This window comes from Leishmania panamensis (assembly GCF_000755165.1).
Source record: "Leishmania panamensis strain MHOM/PA/94/PSC-1 chromosome 22 sequence".
Taxonomy (NCBI): Eukaryota; Euglenozoa; class Kinetoplastea; order Trypanosomatida; family Trypanosomatidae; genus Leishmania; species Leishmania panamensis.
In genome coordinates this window covers 220,040-243,238 of record NC_025868.1, presented here as the reverse complement: position 1 = coordinate 243,238, position 23,199 = coordinate 220,040, and the positions used below count along the sequence as shown (strand labels likewise).

At 57.9% G+C, this 23,199-nt stretch overlaps 7 protein-coding genes across 7 annotated transcripts, besides 1 other annotated feature; all 7 read left to right on the top strand.

Annotated features, from left to right (window-relative positions):
- Nucleotides 1-611: 611 nt before the first annotated feature.
- On the top strand, nucleotides 612-2,153 carry LPMP_220610 (guide RNA associated protein, GAP2, putative; the record flags this gene model as incomplete). The annotated part of the gene is made up of 1 exon (XM_010700760.1): nucleotides 612-2,153. One exon carries the CDS (start codon nucleotides 612-614, stop codon nucleotides 2,151-2,153), a length of 1,542 nt encoding a protein of 513 aa, XP_010699062.1.
- Nucleotides 2,154-3,336: 1,183 nt separating this feature from the next.
- Nucleotides 3,337-8,787, top strand: LPMP_220600 (hypothetical protein; the record flags this gene model as incomplete). The annotated part of the gene is made up of 1 exon (XM_010700759.1): nucleotides 3,337-8,787. One exon carries the CDS (start codon nucleotides 3,337-3,339, stop codon nucleotides 8,785-8,787), a length of 5,451 nt encoding a protein of 1,816 aa, XP_010699061.1.
- Nucleotides 8,788-10,861: 2,074 nt separating this feature from the next.
- LPMP_220590 (proteasome regulatory ATPase subunit 5, putative) lies at nucleotides 10,862-12,196 on the top strand (the record flags this gene model as incomplete). Its single annotated transcript, XM_010700758.1, has 1 exon — nucleotides 10,862-12,196. The coding sequence occupies one exon, from the start codon at nucleotides 10,862-10,864 to the stop codon at nucleotides 12,194-12,196; it is 1,335 nt and encodes a 444-aa protein (XP_010699060.1).
- A 1,847-nt stretch (nucleotides 12,197-14,043) lies between these two features.
- LPMP_220580 (ubiquitin-conjugating enzyme-like protein) lies at nucleotides 14,044-14,826 on the top strand (the record flags this gene model as incomplete). Its single annotated transcript, XM_010700757.1, has 1 exon — nucleotides 14,044-14,826. The coding sequence occupies one exon, from the start codon at nucleotides 14,044-14,046 to the stop codon at nucleotides 14,824-14,826; it is 783 nt and encodes a 260-aa protein (XP_010699059.1).
- Nucleotides 14,827-16,717: 1,891 nt separating this feature from the next.
- Nucleotides 16,718-17,032: a repeat region.
- Nucleotides 17,033-17,264: 232 nt separating this feature from the next.
- Nucleotides 17,265-18,635, top strand: LPMP_220570 (N-acetyltransferase, putative; the record flags this gene model as incomplete). Its single annotated transcript, XM_010700756.1, has 1 exon — nucleotides 17,265-18,635. The coding sequence occupies one exon, from the start codon at nucleotides 17,265-17,267 to the stop codon at nucleotides 18,633-18,635; it is 1,371 nt and encodes a 456-aa protein (XP_010699058.1).
- An 820-nt stretch (nucleotides 18,636-19,455) lies between these two features.
- LPMP_220560 (hypothetical protein) lies at nucleotides 19,456-20,934 on the top strand (the record flags this gene model as incomplete). The annotated part of the gene is made up of 1 exon (XM_010700755.1): nucleotides 19,456-20,934. One exon carries the CDS (start codon nucleotides 19,456-19,458, stop codon nucleotides 20,932-20,934), a length of 1,479 nt encoding a protein of 492 aa, XP_010699057.1.
- A 1,132-nt stretch (nucleotides 20,935-22,066) lies between these two features.
- On the top strand, nucleotides 22,067-22,618 carry LPMP_220550 (rer1 family-like protein; the record flags this gene model as incomplete). Its single annotated transcript, XM_010700754.1, has 1 exon — nucleotides 22,067-22,618. The coding sequence occupies one exon, from the start codon at nucleotides 22,067-22,069 to the stop codon at nucleotides 22,616-22,618; it is 552 nt and encodes a 183-aa protein (XP_010699056.1).
- Between the last annotated feature and the right edge of the window lie 581 nt (nucleotides 22,619-23,199).

Genomic DNA, 23,199 nt, shown 5'->3' with positions numbered 1-23,199 from the left:
TTTTCCATCCTTGCCCCCACCCCCCCTACCCCCCCTTCTCTCTCCTGCTGGCGCATTTACCCGGACTGCAGCACTCACCACTTCTCCCATTGCCTTCCTTCTCCTCCTTTTCGGAACGTACACATACACACACCTATACACACTTGCACCAGCATGAGAGTTCTGCTTCCTTGTGCTGCCTCCTCTTGAGATCAACTCTTCTTGCGCACTTCTTCGTGCTCCTGCCGCTCAACTTACAACCCTGTCATTCTCCTCTCTCCCGTTTTACCTTCCTCGTAGTGTTGTCTATCGTATTCTCCGCGGAGGCTGGCTGTCCGGATCACTTGCACGCCTCTCTGTCTGTGAGAGTGTGTGTGTATCTGCGTCAAGTACGCGTGAATTGTGAGACTTGTTGTGGCCAAGACAGCGAAGTCCCTTCCTACTTAACCCCCACACAGGCGTGTCATAGCGGAGTCCATCGGCTATTAGGGAAAGCACAGGAAAGGGGTGGTGGTTCATCAAGGCAGTTCTTTGGCCTTCGACAGCGGTAGCTCAGGACACCTCTCTGCTTCTCTGAATACGAGCACATACGTCTCACAGACACCAAGTCAAGGTGTTGCCGAGGATTAGCCATGCTGCTCACGCACCGACTGACGCTGTCCATGCCACTGGTGCGGAGCGGCTGTGGGCGACTCTCATGGCAGTCTACCCGCACCCGGGGTACGTGTTGCCCATCTCTTACTGTTGCTGCACTTTGTGCATCCCATCGCTACCAGAGCAGCCCTGGCCCAACCAACGATGACGCTCGTGCCTCCGGGCCACAAGTGGCGTTAACTAGCAGAACGGCGAAGGTGAAGTATGAGGAGGTGTGGCAGCTGTGGAATGAAGGCAATCTCTTCTCGCTGCATGTGGCGCAGATGCGCGACTTTCTGGCCGACGTCGGCATCATTGTTGATCCGACGGCAAAGAAGGCGGCGGTGGTGAGACGTATGGAGGCGTACCTGCACGACAAGGACAGCTCTGAGCAGCACGGCGGCGCTGCTGCCGCCGTGGGAGCTGCCAAGGGCGCAGGCAAGGAGGGCGAACAGGGCTACGGCAACTGGGCTGGCGCGGGCGCGACGCAGCCGGAGACGCTGCTGGATTTGGCTCAGGCAGGATTCTATCAGGGAACGGCAAACATGGTGCCAAAGGCATTTCAGCTGCTTACGACGGGCAGCTGCGCCGAGGCTGTTGTCAGTCGTGTGAACACCTCCACCTTCCCGGGATTTCCAGCCAACACAGAGTGCTACACCCTCTCTTCCTCTGATGCAACCGGAGCCCTACAGACGCGCTACAGCAAGGTGCTTCAGTGGTGCTTGCTAAACATGAACAACCTCCGCATGGATGGCGAGCTTACCGTGGAGCTTGGAAAGCTACTGCTCACTCCCGCAGCGATGCGGTACGGCGAGGCTGTCGTATCAGTTTATACGCTGCAGCAGCGCCTCCAGCTGACAAAGCCGTACACATGGGTCTCCACAGCGCCGGAGAGTGCCATTCCCCTCGTGGACGCGTTTTTGACGGAGCGTGGATTCCAGCCTGTTAGGAAGAACGCGCGTCTCACCTACGAGGGCGGTATCAAGCGCGCCAAGGACAAGCTTGAGGTCGTGCTGAACGATCAGATGAAGGTGGAGGGGGTGTATGGGGAGTGGGTCGATGTGCAGACGGCCTTCTGCACTTCTGTGGAGAAGCCGGACTGCCGCATTCTGCTGCGTTCGCGCCCTGCCGTCAGTGCCCAGGACCGTGAGACGTACACCCGCATCCCTGTGATTGAGTTCGCTGATGACGATGTGAACGATGTGCTGCCGCCGGAGAACGGCCAGCTCGTTTACCTCTCCGAGAACGAGACGCGCCACTTCGAGCGACTTAACGACAAGGGCATCGCCATTGCTGTGCGAGAGACGAAGCGGCAACCACTTATTGTGCTGCGGGACGAGGAAGAGGATCCGCGACTGGAGTACCAGATTAGCGTAACCATCCCGGCAAGTGCCGGCAGCCACACCATGGACGTTCGCGCCGTTGGCTTGGAGGTGCTGACTCTGGCCGATGAGATGTCAACTCTTCTGAAGGAGCCCTTCAACGAGGCGTACAGGTGCGCCCCCGCGCTCGGTGCTGGTAGCGTTGCTGCGACTGCGTAAGGACCTGCTCGGGGGTGGGGGATGGAGAGGTGGAACGAGAAGCAAGAGGAGGAACAGTGCGTGGGCTCATGTGCTGCGCTGAGTCCTTCGTTCCCCCCTTCCTCCTGCTCTTGCGATACAGCGAGGCGTTACTGGCAGGCCTGCATCTTTCTAGAAGTTCAGACGAAGTCTTAGAGGCAACACGAAAGGGGCAAATAATACGCACGTAAAGTATTCCCCCCCTTCCTCCTCCTCGTCCATCTTTCCTGAGACGCCACTCTCTCTGCGCTTTCGAGCTTTGCTCCGATGCGGTGGAGTGCGCGCAGGCGTGCGCTTTTTCTTCGGGTTTTGCTCGAGAAGGAGGGCACGACAGGCTTAACGTTGAGCTGGTCTTGTAGGTGCGCTCGTTCTCTGTGGAGCATGCGCGCACTACAGCTGAGGCGCTCCAGTTCTTATTCTCTTTTTTGTTTCTCATGCATTTCTTGTTGGGATTGCTCAGCTGCTGGTGTGTTTGTGCGTATGTGTGTGTGTGTGTTCGTGGGCGAAGAAAAGCGAGGCTGGCTGGACTGAACAAGCCGCCCTCCGCCTATCACCCTCACTCCTTCTCTTCCTCGGTGTGGCTCGATGTTGCTTCTCTCGCGTGCCCCGTGCGTGAAGCGGAACAGCCGACAGAAGAGGAAGCGGAGCCTCTACAGCCTACTGAAATGAGTACAGGCGATGAAGGGCAAGGGAGGAGATGGCTTCTCTCTCTCTCGCTCTCTCTGTATGTATGCTGTGCTAATGGCGATGGTTGGCGCCCTGCGTGATTGTCTTTGTTCTTCTCCTTTCCACATATCTCCTCTCTCACACGACCACCATCGCACCGCTCTTCCCTTTTTCTTGCCGTGGTGGTGCACATATCCCGCAGACGTGCGCACACCGGCATGGCAGGACGTGCGGGCTCGACGCCTGTAGGGGAATTGAGGTCGCATCGCTTCTCTTTCCACTCAATGTGCTCCAAGCCAGATGCTTCTTTGCTTCTTCCACTAAACCTACGTTAGGTGGAGATGTTCACCTCTCACCACCGTCTGCTTCCCCTCCTCGCCTTTCTCTTCCCCTTTCCTCCGTATGTGCCGAGACCCCTCTCCGATCTTCACCACTCTACCACACGAACCGTACCTGTGCTATACGGAGCGAATCGCTTTTATGCATTCTCCTACGTGGGATGCCACTTATCAGCTCGACTACTTCGAAAGAGAGCTGCGGCGCTGTCGACAGTGTGCATCTAATCCACTCCATTTGTGCACTCGATGATCATACGCTCGTCTTTGCCATCGCCTCCACTGCGTGCGCCAACTCTGCGGCAGGCGGCTCTTTCGGCGCTGTGCGTTTCTCCTTGCGCGAGGCGTCCGATGATGCTGCGAAGGAAAAATCTTATGGGCCTCGACCGTTGTCTTGTGATACCTCTCCCACCGGTGTCCTTCGTTCTGCACTTTACGCACGCTCATTAAAAGCCTCGCGCAGGGCCGACTTCTCGTCCAGTTCGCACGAAGAATGCAACGAGTATCCTGAGTGCTGCCGCGGGGCAGACTCAGCAGGTGGTGTGGGGAATTCGTTGACTTTGCCAACCATCGGTTCGCATTCGCGACAGTCGTGCTTGTCGCTGGAACGCGCAGCCCCGGCTTGGGCTGCAACCGTGGCGTCGTTATCAGAGAGGTCACGCGACTCCTTGGCGGTTCTCCGGGCTTTGCAGGTGAGTTCATCTTTACACCTCTGCGGTGCGGCTTCAAAGGAGCCCCCCGCTGGTGCGCCGCCGACTTCTTTTCAGCCATCCCCGTCGCACGTCTCCGGTGGCGCCTTGGTGGCTCTTCATGTGGTGCGGCAAGAGGCTTGGCAGTGCTCCCCAGATGCGGCGAGTACGACAACGCAGTTTACCATGGCTCACAATGCCTCGTCTGCCACCCTTCTCTCGACAGATGTGCTCTGTTACTTCGATTGCGGTTGCGCCGCCTTGGCGACCTTCAAACTCACGCGCCGCTTGCCAGCTTCGGAGTGGTCTGTGCAATTGAGCGAGTGTGCATGGATTCCCTCTGCCACGTCGCCACGGTCAGCACCGAGTCGCGGCGGCGGCGCATTAAAGGGTGGGACTTTTCTCTCGACATACGAGACTGGTGTTCCTCTCGTGAGCTCACTCGTGCGGCCCTTGCCTACGACCGCATCGCTGGCGACCTGTGCAGATGACAACCACGACGGTCGCAACTCGTTGTTGGAGTTGTTGGTTGTGTGGTGCAGCCCCACCGTCGCATCTTCCTCTTCGGGCTTCTCTTTGTTGCCTTGCACGCGCCCCGTCGCGAGGTACGCTAGTCTCCGCTGCTGCAGCAGAGCCCCGGCGACGATCTCGACGGTCGAACGTGAATGGCAGCTGCACAGTCAAGCGATTTTTGACATGAGCGAGCTGCTGAACGTCGCCCCGAGTGCGTCGCTGTCGAGTAAGGGCGTACATGACTGTGCTTCATTATGCAACGCCTTGCCCCACTCTAGCGTGCGCAGTCTCAGCTGGCTGCCTGGGACGGCTGCCTTCACGCAGTCGTACCCACTCCTCGCCGTGCTCTACGCGGCCCCCACTGTGCAGGCTTGTCATGTCAACAGTGTCGGCGGCGCCCCTACTGAGTTGTGTCTAGACTCGCTGGCCGTGTGCTACCTGAAGGAGGATGGCCACCACTTGAATGCTGTCACTACCCCCCACAAGACGCTGCCGATGGTGACGGGACGTCTGCTGGTTGGGCCGTGGTCTGTGCGCGGACTTTCGTTGGCCCACCCACAGTTTCTCTTTTCCACTGCGCTAGCTGGGCTGCGCTCGCCGCTTTCCCAACCTCCTCTCGCCATAAATGCGCGGTTCGCTGCTGGCCCAGTCGCCTCTGCCCCTCCCTCGGCTGCGCAGGTATTTCGTGCCACACTCCACTCCTCCGCGGATGAGGCGGCTGCGGTTCTTGGTGTCTTTCAGCGTCCCGTGCAGGAGCCATACGCGCCGAGTAGTGTTTTTCGCAGCTTCGCTACCACCATTAGTCGCCGTAGACACGGAGGAATGGCAATGGCAGGCACGCCGCTCGCTAATGGCAATATGGCACGCTTGAGAGAACTTTCACAGCTCCAGCATGCAGGCGCGGAGCCGGACAACCTTAGCGCCCCTCGCAACTCAAAGGTCTTTGCGTTCGTACTCTATGGCTCCGAGGGCGAGGTGGCGCGATGCGTCCTGGACGGCTACGTAGAGGATGCACAGACAACCTGGCTGGCCCCACGCATCATGCCGGCTCACAAGGACGGCAACTCACGTGCAACTGGAGACGTGCTTGGGCGTGGCGATGAAGGGGTGTCACGTTCTGTTGCACATGTCTGTGCTCTTCTCTCGGAGAAGCCCTTGACACTTTCCGCAGCGAAGGTGCACTGGCACAGTGCTGTTGTCATTGCCATTCAGGCGCAGTGGACGCGGGCTCCACCAATGGTGGCTGAACGTTGGCATGACAACGAGCCCCGCAGTCGCAGCCGCAGCAGTGCTGGCGATCACTGGCGTTTCTCCGTGCAGGTTACACAGAGACTGCGTTCATCAGGGGTGCCTGGGGGTGTGCTGTCGCGTCCCTGGTGTGCCACACCGCTAACCATGGTAGGGCGGATTCTCTGTTGGCGCTCTGCAGCAGCGGACTGTGACACAACGTCCGGCGATGTTAGCTGTCTTGTGTGCGGATACGCAACAATACCGCATCACGGTGGCACCGCATCGAGTGTAGTGGATGCTTCCGATAATATCCTGCTTGAGGGCGTCTTTGAGCTTTGGCTGAGCGCTTCAGTGATGAGCAGTAGTGATGATGGTAGTGGCCGCCCAGCGACAGTTACACCGGCGACGAATGCAACCTTGGGTATCGAGCAGCGAAGAGGCACGGAGACCTCGAGTGCGGCTGCGTCGCTACCACAGTCGACAGCAGGCCTCTGTCCATGGGCAGTGGGTAGCTGCACTCGAGTCGCGTCGCCTTCTGCCTTCTCGGCTGTTCTCCATAACGCAAGCACCACTGACACCCTCGCCACCGCGTTCGATCTGCTGTCGCACACGCCCACGTTCTTGGTTTCTGCAGCGAGGTTTGGGTCGACCGTAAGTGACGGGGTGGTGCCTGTTGCGCTTGCATGGGTTGGCGGTGGAGTCGAAGCCGACGTAGACAACCTCGCTCAAGCAGCTCCGTCCTTATCCGGCGCCCCTACGCCATCCAAAGCATCACTACTCTCTTGTGTGAGGCAGCTAGATGCGGTGGCGCTACTGCGCAGCGGTGATGTTGTTGGTTGGAGATGCACCAGCTCCTTCTCTGCTGCTGCGACAGCAGCTGGCATTCCCAGCGGCGAGGGCGTGGTACTGCATCTTGGCGTCATTTGGCGGGGACTTGCGCACGGCACCACCCAGCCACTGAACGAGCTCTTTTGCAAGCTGCTGCTGGGCAGTGGGACCGGTGCCGATGCCGTTCATATGGAGGTGGTCACGTCGCCAATGGAGGACAAATCGCGACGGGTCAACCATCGGCAAGCGGGTGTCGGCGAGTCAGCGATGGAGGGTCGCAACAGCTCCTCGGCGAGTCTTGTGGCGGAGATGGCGGCGAAGGGTACGGTGCTTCTCGTGCTGGCAGTCGGATCTCTTGTCGGGGTTGTGGATCTCGCCGCCGAAGCGGTGGTCTTTGTACGGGACCTTCGCGCGGACTTGCCCGGAATTTCAGAGCGGGAGGGTGATACAATTGGTCGTCGTGCTGCTTCCCCAGCGACTGCGGATGGCGCTACCACCCTTGTCACCGCATCGGTACTGCGTCTGCAGCGACTTCCTGTAGTCACACCGTGTGGGTGGATGGCAGCTGGTGAGGTGGCTCAACAAGGTGCAGGAGCCGCTGTCGGCGAGTCCTGGTACTTTGTGTGGTCTGGTGCCACGGAGCCGCAGCGGGGCCACTCCTCGTTGGCTTTTGTGCTTCGGCTTTCGTTTCTGCGTTGGGTGGACGTCGTGTCGGCGCACGTGGGCGCGGCTAGTAACTCTGCTGCTGGGGGTGCTGCGCCGACGGCATCCGTCTTCGACACGGAACCTTCACCGGCGCCCCTGGTGACACTTCAGGTGGACGTGTGCTTGCAAGGCGAAACCAAACCGCCCGGTTACAGCGCTGCTGTCTCATCTGTCTCTCCTCCTCCTCCTTCACACCATCTCTCAGTGAGTCGCTTCTGCAGCTCTGCGACCGCGTATATCGGATGGCTATCATGCCCCACAGGATGCGCTGACGACGGCGTTGGTTGTGCAGCACCGCGTGGCACAACAGCAAACGTGGAGGCTGCGGCCTCTTCAGGTGATACAGCCGGCTATCTTCCGTTGCTAAGTGTGTGCGATGCCGCACTGCTGCGGTCGCTCTGGCCAACCATGTCCACAGACGAGATCCAAATGTCGATGAGCCAAAACTGCGCCTCTTTGCTCCCTGGCGCCGTGGTTCCTCGACATCGGCCTCCTCTACGGCTCTTTCGCTGGGGCGGTGTCGTGCTACAGCCTTCCATACCTTCGTCGTTACTGCTTCACCATCAAATTGGCGCCGCATGTCTGATGGAGCAGCTGGCCCGCGGTGGGGCAACAACCAGACTCGGGATGCCACTACACGTTGTTCACCGGTCGCTGCTCGGCGAGAGTCACGACGCGAATACCACCCTCACGCCACCGGAGAAAGGTAGAGGCGTAGACCTACTGTGTGGACTGACGTGCCGTCAAGTCCTGTATGTGTCCACGTTGACCCTCGATGTGCGTGCAGACGGGGGACGGCGCGACGAGCACGAGCCGGTTCCTCAAGAGAGGACGGTGTCTCGCTCACCATCACCAGCGGTACACGGAGCTCAACCAGCGTGCTCCTCCTCAGATCCCACCCCGTGGCATGTGCTCCTGTGTACGATGCTCCTCAACAAGGGCGAGCAGACCTCGAGATCAAACGAGTCTGCGGAGACCTTTTCCGGCACTTCGGCCAGTTTTGACGTCGGCGCGGCCAGTGCTACTGCGATGAGGATCGATCGGGGAGAAGGTCAAGCGGCCTCGTATCTGCTGTGCGGTTTGCCTGCGCGTGTGTCTGCCGTGCCCCCTCAGCAGAAGCCCAGTGCTGCTGCCGTAACGCACCCCTCTTCCCTCTTCACATGGCATTGGATTCCGCTTCACATCGCCACATCGTTCCCTGCTCCTAGCGATTGTGGCAGGGGTGGAATGGCCCCTGCGGGGATTGTATCGACAGGGAGTGGGGGAGTCGAACAACATCCTGCGCCGCTTGCCATCACGCGCGTTCTTCCTCTTCCTTCGCCGAAGCGTTTCTCGCCAGCAGCGTTGCCGCCGACCCATGCGGCGACTGTGAGCGCAAAGAGCGTCCCCCACGCGGTGGCGCCAGGCTCGTACTTTTACTGTGAAGGCATGCTGAGTGATCCTGCTGTCCCGGGTGCACCACATGGCCAGCAGGCGAGCTATTACTTGATCGTGCAAGGGGGTCGTCTGCGCCGCCTTCTCGAGCGGTCTGCTGCTGCTTCTGCGCTGACTGATGACTTCGAACAAGTGTACATGTATACCACCGTCGACCCCGATCTCGTACGTGTGGTGGATACGTCACTGGCCAGCCACGTGCGCGTGCCTCGCTGAGTAGTAGCGTATCGACGGCACGGACAAAACAGAGAAGAGGTAAATCCAGAAGGCACACGCACTCACAGACACATGCGCACATACGGTCTTACTAACAGCCCCTTCCTATGTCGATGCTGGATTGAGTCATGCTGATCGCTGGCATCGGGGAGTAGAGCCGTCATTCTGCGTGATCAAAACTAGGGGCATTCCGTGTCTCTACGAGTTCTTAGTGAGGAGAGAGAGGAGGACGCGGGCTGCGTCGCGTTGTCTTCTATGTCTGCCCACCATTTCACCCCTGCATGTGATCCTGTCCGACTCTCCTCTGGTTCGCTCTACAGGGAGGCATGCGTGTGTAGCGGTCTGTGCTATTTCAGATTTAGCCGGTGCAAGAGACTACAAGGTGGTACCGCGATCTTCTCACGCCTTTCACCCCCCCCCCCCCCACTGTGTCCCCCCTCCCGTACCACTTTCCCTCCGTTGACTACCACCTCTTTCTCGTGTGCTACGAAGCGCCAACCGCCCCCTGTTCTCCTGCCTCGTCTTATGCACTTCTCTTTCCTCCTCTTTCTGGTGCCACGCCCCCTTCCCCCTTCTCCGCAAACGCTTCTTCTTTCCCCTTCTCCTCTCTTTCCCCCTTGTCCTTGCTGTGACCGCCTCCGCTGCCGCACCGGCGAAGGGCGGTGTATATGCACGCGTGTGCGTGAGTTTTCCGCACCTGTCCTCTCTTTCTCCTTTCCTTGTTTTCTGCGGTTCTCTCCCTTTCCATTTTAGGGGAAGGCCTAAACTCACCTGTGCCAGTCTGTTTGCCTGAGAGACCCTGTGAGGTGCCGCGTCGTGGAAGCACGCGCTGCATAAACTTGGACCTATTCTTTGCGTGGTGGCACCATCGATGCTAGCCAGGTGCACCTACATATCTTCATCATTCATCTTGCTCTCCCTGTGCAGGAGTACGCACTTCACTGGTAGGCAGCACACCGGCATGCACGCGTGCGGGTTGTAGGGAAAGAGAACAGGAGAGGCTGGGAGGGTGCACAGCAGGCTTACACCTTCCCCCCTACCTACCGAACTTCTCTCCTCTTTGCTCTGTAGTCCCGCTTCTCTATACAGTGTGCCTACCCCTCGCGCTTGCGTCACCAGAGCTTCAAGTTGGGTGGGGGGGGGCAGAGGCGGTGTCGCGCGCCCGTCCTGGCGCTTTCCGCTGTGCGTCTTTTGTTCGTTTTTCTTTTTTGAGATTGGAATACGAATTGCAGTTGCTCTCGCTCTCGTGCCTCCTAGCGCGCTCTGTTGCCGCTGTCTGCCTCGATTACTCATTCTGGACATTTTGGGTGAGACCGACGAACACAAAAAGCCAGGCGATCAGCCAAGTCAGTAATCCATGCGGCATTTTCATGCCTCTGCCGCCGCGTTTTCACGGATACCGCCGTGACGCAGTTCCTGCCTGCGCCCCGCGCGTCTGACGCGCGCACACACGCTCTCTCTCCGCCCCCTGCTTAGGACTGTCTCACCTACTGCGCCGCATCTCCTCTTTCCTTTCCTTTTTTTTCGTCACTTCGGCTGACATGTTCGCGCTCCTTTGCTGCTGCCGGTGCTGCTCTGCCCCCCTCCCCCCTCCCCCGGTCCCTCTTGGACACAAAACAGCAAACGTCAGCAACACTAGGAAACGCCACTGTGCACAACGGGGCCCTGTTTCGAAGCCATTTGATCTTCTTACACGAAGGAAGTATAGGCGAGGAAAACACACAGGCGAGTCGCGTGCATCCACCAGGTTTAACTTATTATTGTTATTGGCATTTGTGACCGCGGTTGGAAGGCGCATCCAGTACCCCCTCTCTTTTCCTTTTTTGCAGGTATCAGCACAGTGACCCCATCTATTGCTACTTGGCTCTCTGTGTACATCTCTCCCTCGTGGATGAGTGTGTGAAGCTCTCGCTCCGTATTGTCCTTCCATCTTCCCCTATTCTTCTTGCAGACGTGAGCACTGAAGGGCTACTCGAAGCGTTGGAAGTACTTGTCAGAGATATCTGAGAGAGTGCAAGGCTGCACGAGCAACTCACCTCGTCGAACGGCACTTCTGCTGTTTCGGGAGGGATTCATGCCGTCCGCGAAGGAAGTATCGGAGGCGCGCGCCTACGCGCAGGCGCAGGAGGAGGCTGCCGAGAAGCGGAAGCTACAGAACATCAGCGAGGCAGAGCTGAATGAGCTGGACACCCTCACGAACGACCAGCTGCGCACGCGTGCCCGCAACCTGCACCAGGAGACACAGACGCTCCGCAGCTTCGAGAACCGATCCAAGCAGGAGTTGATCACCCTCAAGCGGGACGTGGAGATGGGGAAGAAGCGTATCAAGGAGAACAACCGCCTGCCTTACCTCGTCGCGAGCATCGCCGAGGTGCTCGACTTAAGCGACGACGAGGACGAGGCCGAGGAGCTGGCGGTCGGCCGCAAGAAACCTGAGCGGAAGCAGAAGAGTGCTGTGGTGAAGACGACGAATCGCTACACTGTGTTTTTGCCCGTGGCCGGCCTCGTCGACGCGGAGAGGCTGTCGCCGGAGGATCTTGTAGGAGTGAACAAGGACACGTTTCTAGTGCTCGACAAGCTGCCGCCAGACTATGACAGCCGTGTCAAGGCTATGGAGATCGATGAAAAGCCCAAGGAGAAATACACAGATGTTGGTGGGCTGGACAAGCAAATCAACGAGCTAATTGAAGCTGTGGTGATGCCCATTACACACAAGGAGCAGTTCGAGAAGATCGGCATCCAGCCTCCAAAGGGTGTACTGCTGTACGGGTCGCCCGGCACAGGCAAGACGATGCTGGCGCGTGCCTGTGCGGCGGCGACAGATGCGTGCATCCTGCGCCTTGCCGGGCCACAGCTCGTGCAGATGTTCATCGGCGACGGTGCCCGCATTGTGCGCGATGCGTTTGCCCTGGCGAAGAAGAAGGCGCCGTCCATTATCTTCATCGATGAACTCGATGCCGTCGGCTCGAAGCGATCGGACGAGGGCAAGCACGGCAGCCGTGAGGTACAGCGCACCATGCTGGAATTGCTCTCCCAGTTGGATGGCTTCGGCAGCAGCGACGATGTGAAGGTGATTGCCGCCACTAATCGTATTGATGTACTTGACCCAGCGCTGCTGCGCAGTGGGCGTCTGGACCGAAAGGTGGAGTTTCCGATGCCGGACGAGGAAGCACGCGCCAGCATTTTGGAGATTCATTCGCGCCGCATGAATCTCGACAAGGACGTGAATTTCAAGGAGCTTGCCCGATGTACTGATGACATGAATGGTGCGCAGCTCAAGGCTGTGTGCGTCGAGGCAGGCATGCTGGCTCTGCGCCATGATCGCACTTATGTGGCCCACGAGGACTTCGTTGAGGGTGTGGCCGCAGTGCAGGCGCGCAAGAAGACAAACCTCAACTACTACGCCTAAACACACGTCCGTCTGTGCACTCACGCATTCTCTGTCTCTTGGGTCTCCGTGGTGTCATGACGCGCACCGATGATTGTGAGGCGGTGCGTTGCGCAAAAAAAAAAATGTGCCTTGCCAGTCAAACGAGAGAAGGGGAAGAGGAGGGAAGCAAGCGAAAGTATTCATGAACACACACACACACACACCCGTGCCCTCACTCGCTGCGAGAGGGAGGGATGCAGTTGACGTGCACGTTGACTAGAGTGTGCGCTGCGCGTATGAGCAAGAGGACTGTGATGTCTGTTTTTCTTCTTTATTTTGCGCGCTGTTCGTCTGCCTAAGAAGGACAGCATGCATGCATGCACACGTGTGCCTCTGTCTGTCTCCACTCTACCCTTCTATCAAGAGAGGCGTCGTGGCACTCTCGCATCCCCACCCAGACACGCTCGCATATAGGCGTACGAAACTGCACCAATGCTCGCAAGACATACGTGTTCTCCTTCCTCTGCTTTGTTCTCTCAATTTTGTTCACATCTCGCACTTCATGCATTTTCAGGTTGTTTGGCTGCTTGTGTGTCGGTTTGATGAGTCATGCATATTCCCCCTTTTCTCACCATCGCCCACGAGAGGGAGACTACACTTCATTTTTTCCACCTTGACGCGCGCGCGCTCTCTTTTTCTGGTCACCCCCCTCCTCCTCCTCTCTTGTGCGCATCTCATCAATGACCCCCCATTTTTCCCTGTTGTTGTTTCAGCTGTATTCTGTTTTCAAGGAGTGGGCATCTCTGGAGCGTCCCTGCCTCTCTAATGGAGGCGGATGTGTTCGTGCCTTGCGGTGATGTGATGTGACGTGGCGGCAGAGAAACCCCATGTGAGGGCGGCGGCGGTGGCGGGTTTCACTCTCTTCTCTGGGAGGTTCGCCGTGCGTTTGCAGGTGACTTCACCCGCATCTGTCGCATTTGTGAGCTGTGCGACCTCCTTTCATGTCTTCCCTGGAAGAAGAGGAGGGCGACGAGGTCAACAAGAAGAACAAGCCGTGCGACTATAGTGCGCAGGTACCAAGGCAAACTCTCACGAGGCGTGCAATGATTTGCGGAAGGGGTACGCATGACTCTTATCCCATCCCCCCTTCCTGAGAGTCGCTTCAGCTACAGCGCAGGTCAGCGCTTCCTTGTGGGCGACCAGCGAAGATCACTACCGGCAGTCGGCTGCGTGGCCACCTCTGCCTCAGATGTGCGAATGTGTGTACCGGTGATGCCCTCTCCCCCAATGCCAGTTCCAGAGCCAGTCCACTACGCCGGAGGTGCTGAGGGGTGATAGCAGGGCAAGAAAACGCGCCTATGCGTGTGTGTGTGTGTTACGAGCCGTCCGTTACGCCTCCCTCCTGCTCTACCCTCCTCCACTTCTCCTCCTCATTCCCCTTCCTCGCCTCTTTCCCCGCGTGCTCCTCACGCTCGCTGGCCACAAGGGCCAAACGCAAAGAACCTTCCTATCTCGGCTTCTTTTATTATTGTATAGCGTGACTGGGGCCTGCAGACCCACTGCGTGCATCAAATTTACAGGGAAAAATTGCGTTTCGTGTGTCGCACATCCAAGCTCATTTCTCGTCCCGCCTCCCCCCCTTGCGAGCGTCAGCCTGTCAAGTGTGTCTCTCCATCGTGAACGGAGCGCAAGAATCGCCGTCGCTCGTTCTCTCTCGCTTTCTCTCGGCCTGCCTGCGTGTGGGTGACTTGCCGTGTGCTGCCGCCGCGCATGTTGTCGGGCTTGTCTGTGGTCTCAAACACATTTTCTTTTTTTGGGGGGCTGTTCGTTTGTGCGAGCGCCGTCTCCCCCCTTCTCCCTCCCCCCTTCTTTTCCCCGATTGAGTCATGCAAGCAGCTCGTCTCGCGACTCGGAATACCACCGGCGATGGCGAGGATGGACCGCAGCGTGCACCTGTCGACGCCCCGATGACCACCGCCGCGACAGTCGAGCAAGAGACGGCTCACCCTCAACAGCCCGTAGGCGAGCCGATGACGACGATGGAGCAGCCTAGGTTTCAGTCGCCCTCTTACGAGCACCTGGCGGCCCGGCAGAGCCGCAACAGCGCCATCGCGGATAAGATGGGCGGCGGCCAGCAGCTAAAGGACCACACGACAGCCCAACGCCGTCTTATGCAGGATTACCGCACCTTCCAACAAAACATGGCTGAGGGCACCAACTCCGACATCACAGCGCTGCCTGTCGATGGTGACTTCTTCCACTGGCACGCCGTGATTTCGGGCCCGTGCGACACGCCGTGGGAGGGCGGCCTCTTCAAACTAGACCTCATCTTTGGCGACGACTACCCGTTCTCGCCGCCAAAGGTCCGCTTCCTCACCAAGGGCATGTTCCACCCCAATGTCTACGTCGACGGCAACATATGCATGGACACACTGAAGGGCAACTGGCAGTCATCCCTTAACCTAGAGACGCTGCTGATATCTATTCAGTCCCTCCTGTCAGACCCAAACCCACTTTCGGCCGCCAACGGGGCGGCGGCGCGGCTCCTGACAGAGAATCGCAGTGCCTACGATGAAAAGATACGCGCCTTAGTGGAGGAAAGCCTCGAGCAGAGCTTCTCTGTAGATGGCGATAGTGACGATGCAGCGGTGAATGGGGAAGACGTGTAGTCCTCCTTTCCGCCTCCACGATGTAAGAGGCGCAGCAGGTCTCTCTCTCTCTCTCTGTGTGTGTTGCGGCATTTTGTGCCACCCAATGTACCACATTCTTCGACGCCATTTTTTTTTTTGTTCACTACCGGATGGCTAAAAAAGGAAGAGGAGAAGCCAACGCTGCAGATGTGTGCTTGTGGGGGTACACCCCGTCATGTCTCCTCCCTCCTTCTCTGCCAGGTCCCTCCCTCTGTTGTCGTGAGCCCTTCCCCTTCTCTTGCTCTCCCTCCTGCTGCTCTCTCTTCTCTTCGGAAAGGCAAGCGCACGGCTCTGCTTAGTGTTGTTGTAGTCCCTTTTCCTTTCGCCCTCTCTCCCGATTTCTTCTTGGCTTTCTCATTGTCCCTGCATACCACTCGAAGCTCTTTTTTTCTCTCTGTTCCCGTTTGCTTTGCATTTTGGTGCTTCTCCGTATCTCCATCGCTGCCTCTCTGCCTTCCATCACAATATTAGCTGATGCGCGCACACACAGATTTGAGGAAGAGGCGGGACTGGTGGGACAGCCTCTCGACTTCCGCTGTCTCTCTCTCTGTGCGTGTGTGTGTGTGTGTGTTCCTCGCCCCTTCTCTTACTCCTCCTTCTTCCATTCTCATCTCCATTCGCTTTGCAACTCGGTGCTGACGCTGAAAATGATGGGACTCGCTGCACACATACACACACACACGTAGTTTCTTGAATAGCCATTCATGTTGCTTTGTGTCACCGGCCACCCCCCCTTCCCTCACTTCTGTCCACTCGCTTGTCTCTCTCACCTCTTCACAGCCCAGACACCGTTGTCTTTTCACTTTCAGAGAACGTGTGTCTGCTTGGGTGTTTGCCGGCACCTTCGCGCCATATTTCCACTGGACCCCGTATACTCCCTAATGTTGTTTTTTCGCCTTTCCACCTGCTTGTTTGGTTGTTTGTTTGCTTGACTGTTTCACCACAGCTGCATCTCTCTTTTCCGTCGTCTCTCGGCGCCCAAATGTGTGTATGTCTGTGTGTGTGTGTGTGTGTCTGTGGCTGTATGATGCCTGTGCCAGTGTGCGGGAAGCGCTGTCCGGGTGAAGGACGTTGTGGCTGCTCGCGGGTATTTTCTGTTGTTGTTGTTGTTCTGTCACGTTTGCTATTGTGGGGTAAAAGGGCAGGGCCGGGACAGGGGCCGGGGCTTTATTATACTTCCAGGCGTGCCATGTCTCTTGCATCGCTGCCTGCTCTATGTGGCATCGTTACATGTGTTGTGCTGTGGGGTTTTACATACCCCCCTTTCCCCCTTTACTTGCTTGGCTCTGTTTGCCTTTGGTGCTTTTCTGAGTGTACGTGGGTGCCTCGCTTCAGCATCTTCTTTTTTTGCCTCTTCTGCTGGTTGGTCGTCGCTTTCGCGTGCACGCGTTTGGATTCGAAGCGCACACGCGCCTGACAGAACTTCAGAAAGGGACGATAATCAAAACAACAACAACAACAACAACACAGCTGCGCTGTAGACTTACGCGCTTGTACGTTATGCGCGCCTCGTTGCTTCATCGACGCTGGTAACTCTCGCCGGGACATTCCGGCCGGTTGATGTATGGCCAGCCTCGGCACGACAAGGGATACACCAGATTAGAACAAGATGTAGGAAGGCAAGGCAAACGGGAGAAGCTAGCGGACGAGAAGAAAGCCCGCTTGAGAGGCACCGTGGAGATTAAAGGGCGAGGGGAGAGAGAGCGGCCAAACAGTGTGTCACTCACTGCGCTCCCACTGAAGATGATGTACCCAAGGAACTTTTAGCTAAGTGGCTCGCGTTGAGTTGGCTTTGCTGCTGTTCTCGCCGATTGGCGTGCTCTAGCGCATTCACTCCGACTTTATTCCCTCATGTCTTTTGTGCTCTTCGATGGCACTGGTCAACCTCACCGTGGCGTCAGGACCCCGTGACCCGCTCTTTATGGGAAGCCAAGAGCCTGCCGCCTGCCCCTGGGCACGGTTGTGGGCTCTTGGCGCCGGCAGAGAGGTGTAGGCTGGCTCTGTGCCGAAGAGATGTGCAGCCATGATCACAGTTGGACCAGCTCACCACACACCGTGTCGACGATCCAGCGAGTATGCGCATCTGCCTACTGCCACTCGCCTTTGCTGCTCTGCGGTGATGTTGGGCGTGACCCTGGGCCTAGCCCGCGCTGTGTGCAGTGTGATAGCGATGGGCTGAGCGGTGGCTGTGCGCGTCTGCTTGCTTGTGATGGAGGGGCACATGTAAGGAAGGACACCCCTTTTGCCTCTCTCGACTGGCAGCCAGCTTCGCTTTGTTTTGTTTCGCGGTCGTACTGCGTAAGGGCGAGTGCTTGATGTACCCTGAGGCCTTCTGCCATTAGTCTCTCTGCCACCTTCTTACCTGCTGCTGGACTTCTCGCCCTCTTCTTCGTTCAGCGCTGCGTGTCTGGCCACCAATGATCAATGAACATGTCTGTCTGATCAGTGATGGGGTGCTGCTGGTGCCCTACCTGGCGCCATTTGTGCCACGTTACCATGAATGGATGTGCGACTCGGGGCTTCTCGCGGCCACCGAGAGCGAGCCTTTGTCTTTCGACGAGGAGCGGGAGAACCAAGTGTCGTGGCTGCAATCGACAGACAAGATGACGTTCATCTTGCTGGCACCGGTAAAGGTGCATCGTGATGACGCCTCTGCCACCGAATGCCGCCGTCTTTCTAACGATGCAGAAGAGCAGCAGCAAATGACGGACGGCACCGGTGCTCGGCTCGTGCGCTTGCGTGGAAGTGTGCCGCCACTCGCAGAAGTGTTTGGGTCAACGTCTTTGTCACCCGTCTCCTCTCTCGCGCCGTTTTGCCGCTCAGGAGGTGGGGTGTTGTACCCGGGCAGTATCGTCACTGCCGCGGATCACGCTTGCGTCGTGGGGGAGTTCCATCCACAGCAAAACTTACCGAGCTCCTCCGGTGAAGCGATCCCGCTGTTGAAGCGGTACGCCCCCTCCCAGATGAAAGAGCTCTTTAACAACGAAGCGATCTCATCAGCATCACAGCAGGAAGGGACCTGCACAAGAGCTGAGGAGGCGCTGCGCCGTGCGCTGGTGCACCCGTATGTCATGATCGGCGATTGCAATCTTTTCTTGCTTGAAGAGGATGATGACGGCACCGATGAAGTTGCTAGCGGGATTTCTGCACTTGACCGGTCGAGCCCCTGCGGACAGCCGCAGAGCTGTCGATCCCCGCAGTCTCTTGCGAAATCGTCGAGTGACAACACGCCACCTACTCCGGTGTCCTCCATGGCACCCTCGCGTACGTTCGAGGTCGAGGTGATGGTGGCTGACACGGCGTTCCGGCGTCGCGGGTTGGCGGAGGCAGCCGTGCGCATGATCATGCAGTACGCCGTCGCTGTCTGCGGTGCAACCCGCTTCGTGGCCAAGATCCTTGACAAGAACGTTGGCAGCATTGCACTTTTCACAAAGCGCCTCCAGTTTGTGCCGTTTAAGGAGGTTAAGGTGTTCCACGAGGTCCATTTTGCCCGTTCGCTCATCACAGAGATGGAGCGCCGTGCGTGGGAGCTGGAGTGCCGGCGCAGTAGCTGCAGACACGGCGCATCTAACACCACTTCTTTGCACGCTCGAACGGCGGAGCACGGAAGTTGTTCAGGTGCTGTGCCAGGCGGCTCAAGAGGAGCTGAGAAGCTGGAGGAGGAGCCACCGTCCGCGTCACCACCGCATTTGCCGCAGACCGAGTCGGAAATAGGCCACACGTACTGGTGCGCACCGCTGGACGACGCGTTGGCGTCTTCGATTCGAGTCTTCACGCAGACGCCATAAAGCGAGTGCGCTAATGACACCCACAAAGCGGTCAAGAGCGGAAGCAGCACGGCGAGCGGAGCCAAGCCGAAGAAGAGGTGGTGTGCGTGGGTGGTGGTAGTGGTGGTGCATGAGTCGCATCTTACATACGTGCATGATGTATAGGAGACCTCGGCGGTGCTGCACCTGGTGGCAGTGCACCGTCTGATTTCGTTTTACTTTTGCTTTAGCGCTCTTTTTGTTTCCAGCGCTATCACGGTGTGCTTCTTCATGGGCGGGGCTCTTTTCCCCCTCACACCCCCGTTACTGGGAAAAGGAGGGAACTGAAGAAAATGGCGTGAGCGGCAACAGCAATGTGACCATCTGCCGCCACACATCAGCATGCTTTGTGTGTGTGTGTGTGTATGTGTGTGCGTGCATGGCTCGATGCTCCTATGCTTTTCTGATATACTCGCCCCCTCGCTTCTCTTCCTCTTCGTCGCCAGCGCTGCACATGAGTGCTTGTGTACGTGTCTCTGCTTGCCGCCTTCTCTCTTTGCGGCCCCTCTACGGAACTCTTTCTCTGCTTTGTCTCTGCACTTTTGCTCCATAGTTTTGCTCTTGCCGAGCTTTGCCGCCTCCAACACAGGAGCGCAAACTGGCACGCTCGCGTGCCGAACGAAAAGCGGCGCCAACTGACTTTGTCTAACCACACTCACACCCACCCACCCACCCACCCACCCACACACACACACACACACACTTTGCCACGCTCGCCCAGTGCGCGCGGCTCATCTTGTTTCCGCTAGCCTACCCCCGAAAGCAGCACTATTCTTGTGTGTTGTGGGCGACAGCCTACGCCATGAACGCCTCTTCATTGTTGCCGTCTCCCCACACAACTGTGGCCGGTGCCTCTCCGATAGCCTCAGTGGCCTCGGCTGATACGACAACCGGTGCTGCAGCCTCCCCTACCGTGCCAGTTCTCCAGCATGGTGTCTCAAGGAAGCGCCACCGCGTGCGGGTCAACTACTTCCTGGTCGGCGATTTGGTGTGGGTGCGTCCTGCGAAGCTGCCGTACTGGCCGGCAGAGGTCATTGATTGCGACGAGGCAGCAAACCGCGTACGGGCCCGCTTGATTGTACCGCCTCCTGCGGCCGTGCTCGCGGCAAATCTTACAGAGGAGCAGCGGAAGCACCGGGAGCAGCGGAAGCGCGAAGAGGTGCGGGCCATCAAGATGTACAAGAGGGGGAGCGAGCCAGCATCTCCGACTGCGACAGGAAACGAGGCGTCGAGCGCCCACGGTCAGCCAGCAGCGTGTACACTTGGAGTGGATAGAGACACGCGGTCTGCCAGCTGCGGCGCCGCCGCAGTGCTGCCTGAGCCGCAATCAGATGTGGTCACAGCCAGTGGGCAGGTGGTGTACTTCTTTGACAAATTACGCACAACGGAGGAGCTGGACGCCTGCTTGGAGAGTCGTCTGCAACGCAGCACGCACGACGTAGCCCTTTATGAGAGCGCCTTCACTCAAGCTGTCCTGCAGGCAAACCGGCTCACCCGCATTTCTCTCAGCCCGGAGAAGCTGCAACCCTACGAGGTATGTGCCGTGGGCATTGTACACAGCCTGATGCGGGCTCAAATAGAGGCACCGCGCCAGCCGAACACAGGGACGTTCGAGCCGCAAACAGGGCTTATTCGCCTCCGCACTGGGTTGGAGAACGCTGCGCGGGACTTGGCAGGCTTTGAGTTCATCTGGGTACTCTTCCAGTTCTCATTTGCTGCCCCGATGGCCTCTGGGGAGGGGCAAGAGATGGTACGCAAGTTTCGTGAAGCCAGGGAAGCCGGTGCATCGCCTGACGCGGGCCCTGTGTCGCCGGCGCCGGTTTCAGCTTCCGATACGGTACCAAAGACAGAGCCAACGGCGGATGGGGACGGCAATGTTTGCTGTTACGGCGACGCCGAGGCGCTGATTACATCGACGCTCTCCTTTTTTCGTCAACGACAGGGATTTGATAGAGCTGCCGGCTTCAAGACGATGATCATTCCTCCGCGTGATGAGGAGTGGCGCGGTGTCTTCGCCACGCGTAGTCCGCACCGGCCCAACTTCATTGGTCTGTCGTGTGTGCGCCTCGTGGCCGTGCATGGCCTGAACATCCACATCGCCGACCACGATTTACTGCACGGTACGCCGGTGCTCGACATCAAGCCGTACTTGCCCTTCTGCGACGCCCACCCAGACGCGCGTGCGGGGTGGGTCGATGCCCTGGACGCCAGTGGCAACGGGAAGGGCGATCACAAGTACGATAGGCAGGCAAAGCAGGTCCATCGAGCGACGCTCGAGTGACCGAGGGAGGGAGTGAGGGCGGGGGGAGGGCAGTGCGCAGATCGGCCCGTGGGCGATGACGTATCACACACACAATGAAGGGAAGGGGAAGAGGGGCGCCATCCACTTCTCCTTTTCTTCTTTCCCGCTGTTTGTGCACGCAACCGGTTGTTCCTGGACACCATTTCAACTTCACAGTGCCACCGCCGGCTTTTATGAGGCCTCCATCGCAACGTGCGGGGTGTAGCGGATGCCTCAGTTCATCAGTAGCGCGTAACCACGCCAGAGAAACGCAACCACACAGACAAGAATGCCATGCATGCTTGCTGCTCCACTAGTAGGGGGCAAGGCTTCGCGCTAACTAAGCGGGGTGAAGCGAACACCACTTCTTGGAACTGCTATGAAGGAGCACACGGGGAAGGGGGGAGAAACGGTGCGTGTGTGTGATGACGCTGGATGTTATATTTCATGTTTTTTCTTCCTTCCATGCCATGCGTAGTTGCTCTGTTCCCCCCCTCACCCGCTTCTTGTTGCCGCCCTCTCCATGGGTCTCCACTTACCTTATCACCGGCTTCATCTCCCTCTCTTTGCACCCCCTCTCCCCCCGCTTGGAGTGGAGTTTATCGAATCGCTTTTGCTTCCCAACGATAGAAAGAGAACAACATACTCAACCTCAAGGCCTAATTAGACGTCCACAACGAGTCCCCCCTCCACACCCCAGCAACCACACGCGTTTGGTGGTGTAGAAGGTAATAGAGGCTGACGTGGTGGGCTTTTTCTCTTTTTTTTTTTTGTTCTTGTGCTGCTGTTGAGACTCGCCTAACGACGCGGACACACAACAAAAGAGCTGCACTTTCTCTCACCCCCCTATTCTCCTTCCGCTTGCTGCACCTCTTCGCCGCGGGCGTGTGGGACAAGCAGGGGGACATACGCATACATATCACTCTCTCGTACACGCCCCCCCCACTCTGTTCGGGTCCTCTGTGTGTGGCAGAGGACTACTCCCCTCCCACGCTCCTTCACCACCGGTGCCTCTGCGGGCTTTTTCAATTGAACTCTTTTTTGCGTGTACCTGTTCGGTTACTTTGTGCTCCTTGTGTTAGTGTGCGCTGTCATTTTGTGGATCTGCCAGCGCGGATCTATCGCTACCACAATGCCGCCATCTCACGACCTCCTTGGGCCGAGCATCGATCACTCCTTTCTGCGCAAGGCACGTGTCACCTACAAGCACTACCTCGATGTCTCTGTGCCTCACCGTGGGCTACGATGGTGTTTCTTCGCCTTCTTAGCAATCCTGTACGTGGCCCGCGTAGTCACTTTCGGTGGGTTCTACGTGATCACCTATGGCCTGTGTATTCACTTGCTCTACTTGCTCCTGCTGCTAATCACTCCACTGTCAGATCCGGATGAGGGCGAAGGCACATCACTGCCGACGACCCACGCGCACGACGATGAGTACCGCCCGTTCATGCCTAAGGTGCAGGAGTTTGTGGTATGGAAGCAAATGTTCACGGTGGTGGCCGTGTGTCTCTTCCTGACAATGTTTTCCTTCCTCGACATCCCCGTCTTTTGGCCGATTCTCGTGCTTTACTTCCTCGTGCTGTTTGCCACGCAGGTCGGCGGGCGGGTGCGGCACATGATCAAGCACGGCTATGTGCCCTGGAACACCGGCAAGCCCAAGTTTGTGCCCAAGAACACTTCGTGAGGAAGGGCGTAGAGGGGTGATCAGTTGCGAGTCATTTAACCCTCACTTTCCTTCCACATATATGTGCCTGTCGGTCGCTCCTTTTTCTTCACCGCACTGCGACGTAGTTGTGAGTATGCGTCACATGTTGCAGAGCTTCTTCCATCGCTTCCTCGTCCATCGTTCGCTGCTCGGATGGGATCAGGAGAAGGACTTGGGGGACTTGAGCGTGGGTGAAGTGAAGGTTTGTGTCTCTCGAAGATGACGAAGAGTTGGAGGAGGAGGGCGAATTGGATGCAGCGTGACTAATGAACACGTGCGCTGCCTGTTTCCTCATTCTCTCTTTGTTACCACCACCCCCTCATCTTCGCTCTCGTCTATCTCTGTATGTTGAAGAATGAGGACTTTGCTACTGTGTGCTCCTCTGCTGTTGATGCGTTCATGTCGCTTTCCCCTGTTTCCATTGGAGTGCACCCCTGCAGAGTCGCGTCGCCAGAAGTGTGGAGAGAGGCAGAGAGCGAGGAGAGCCAAAAAAGGAGGGAAGCAACACCAAGACAGGAGGCACACATCAGAGAAGATGGAGTTGGGGGGGGGTACGCGGC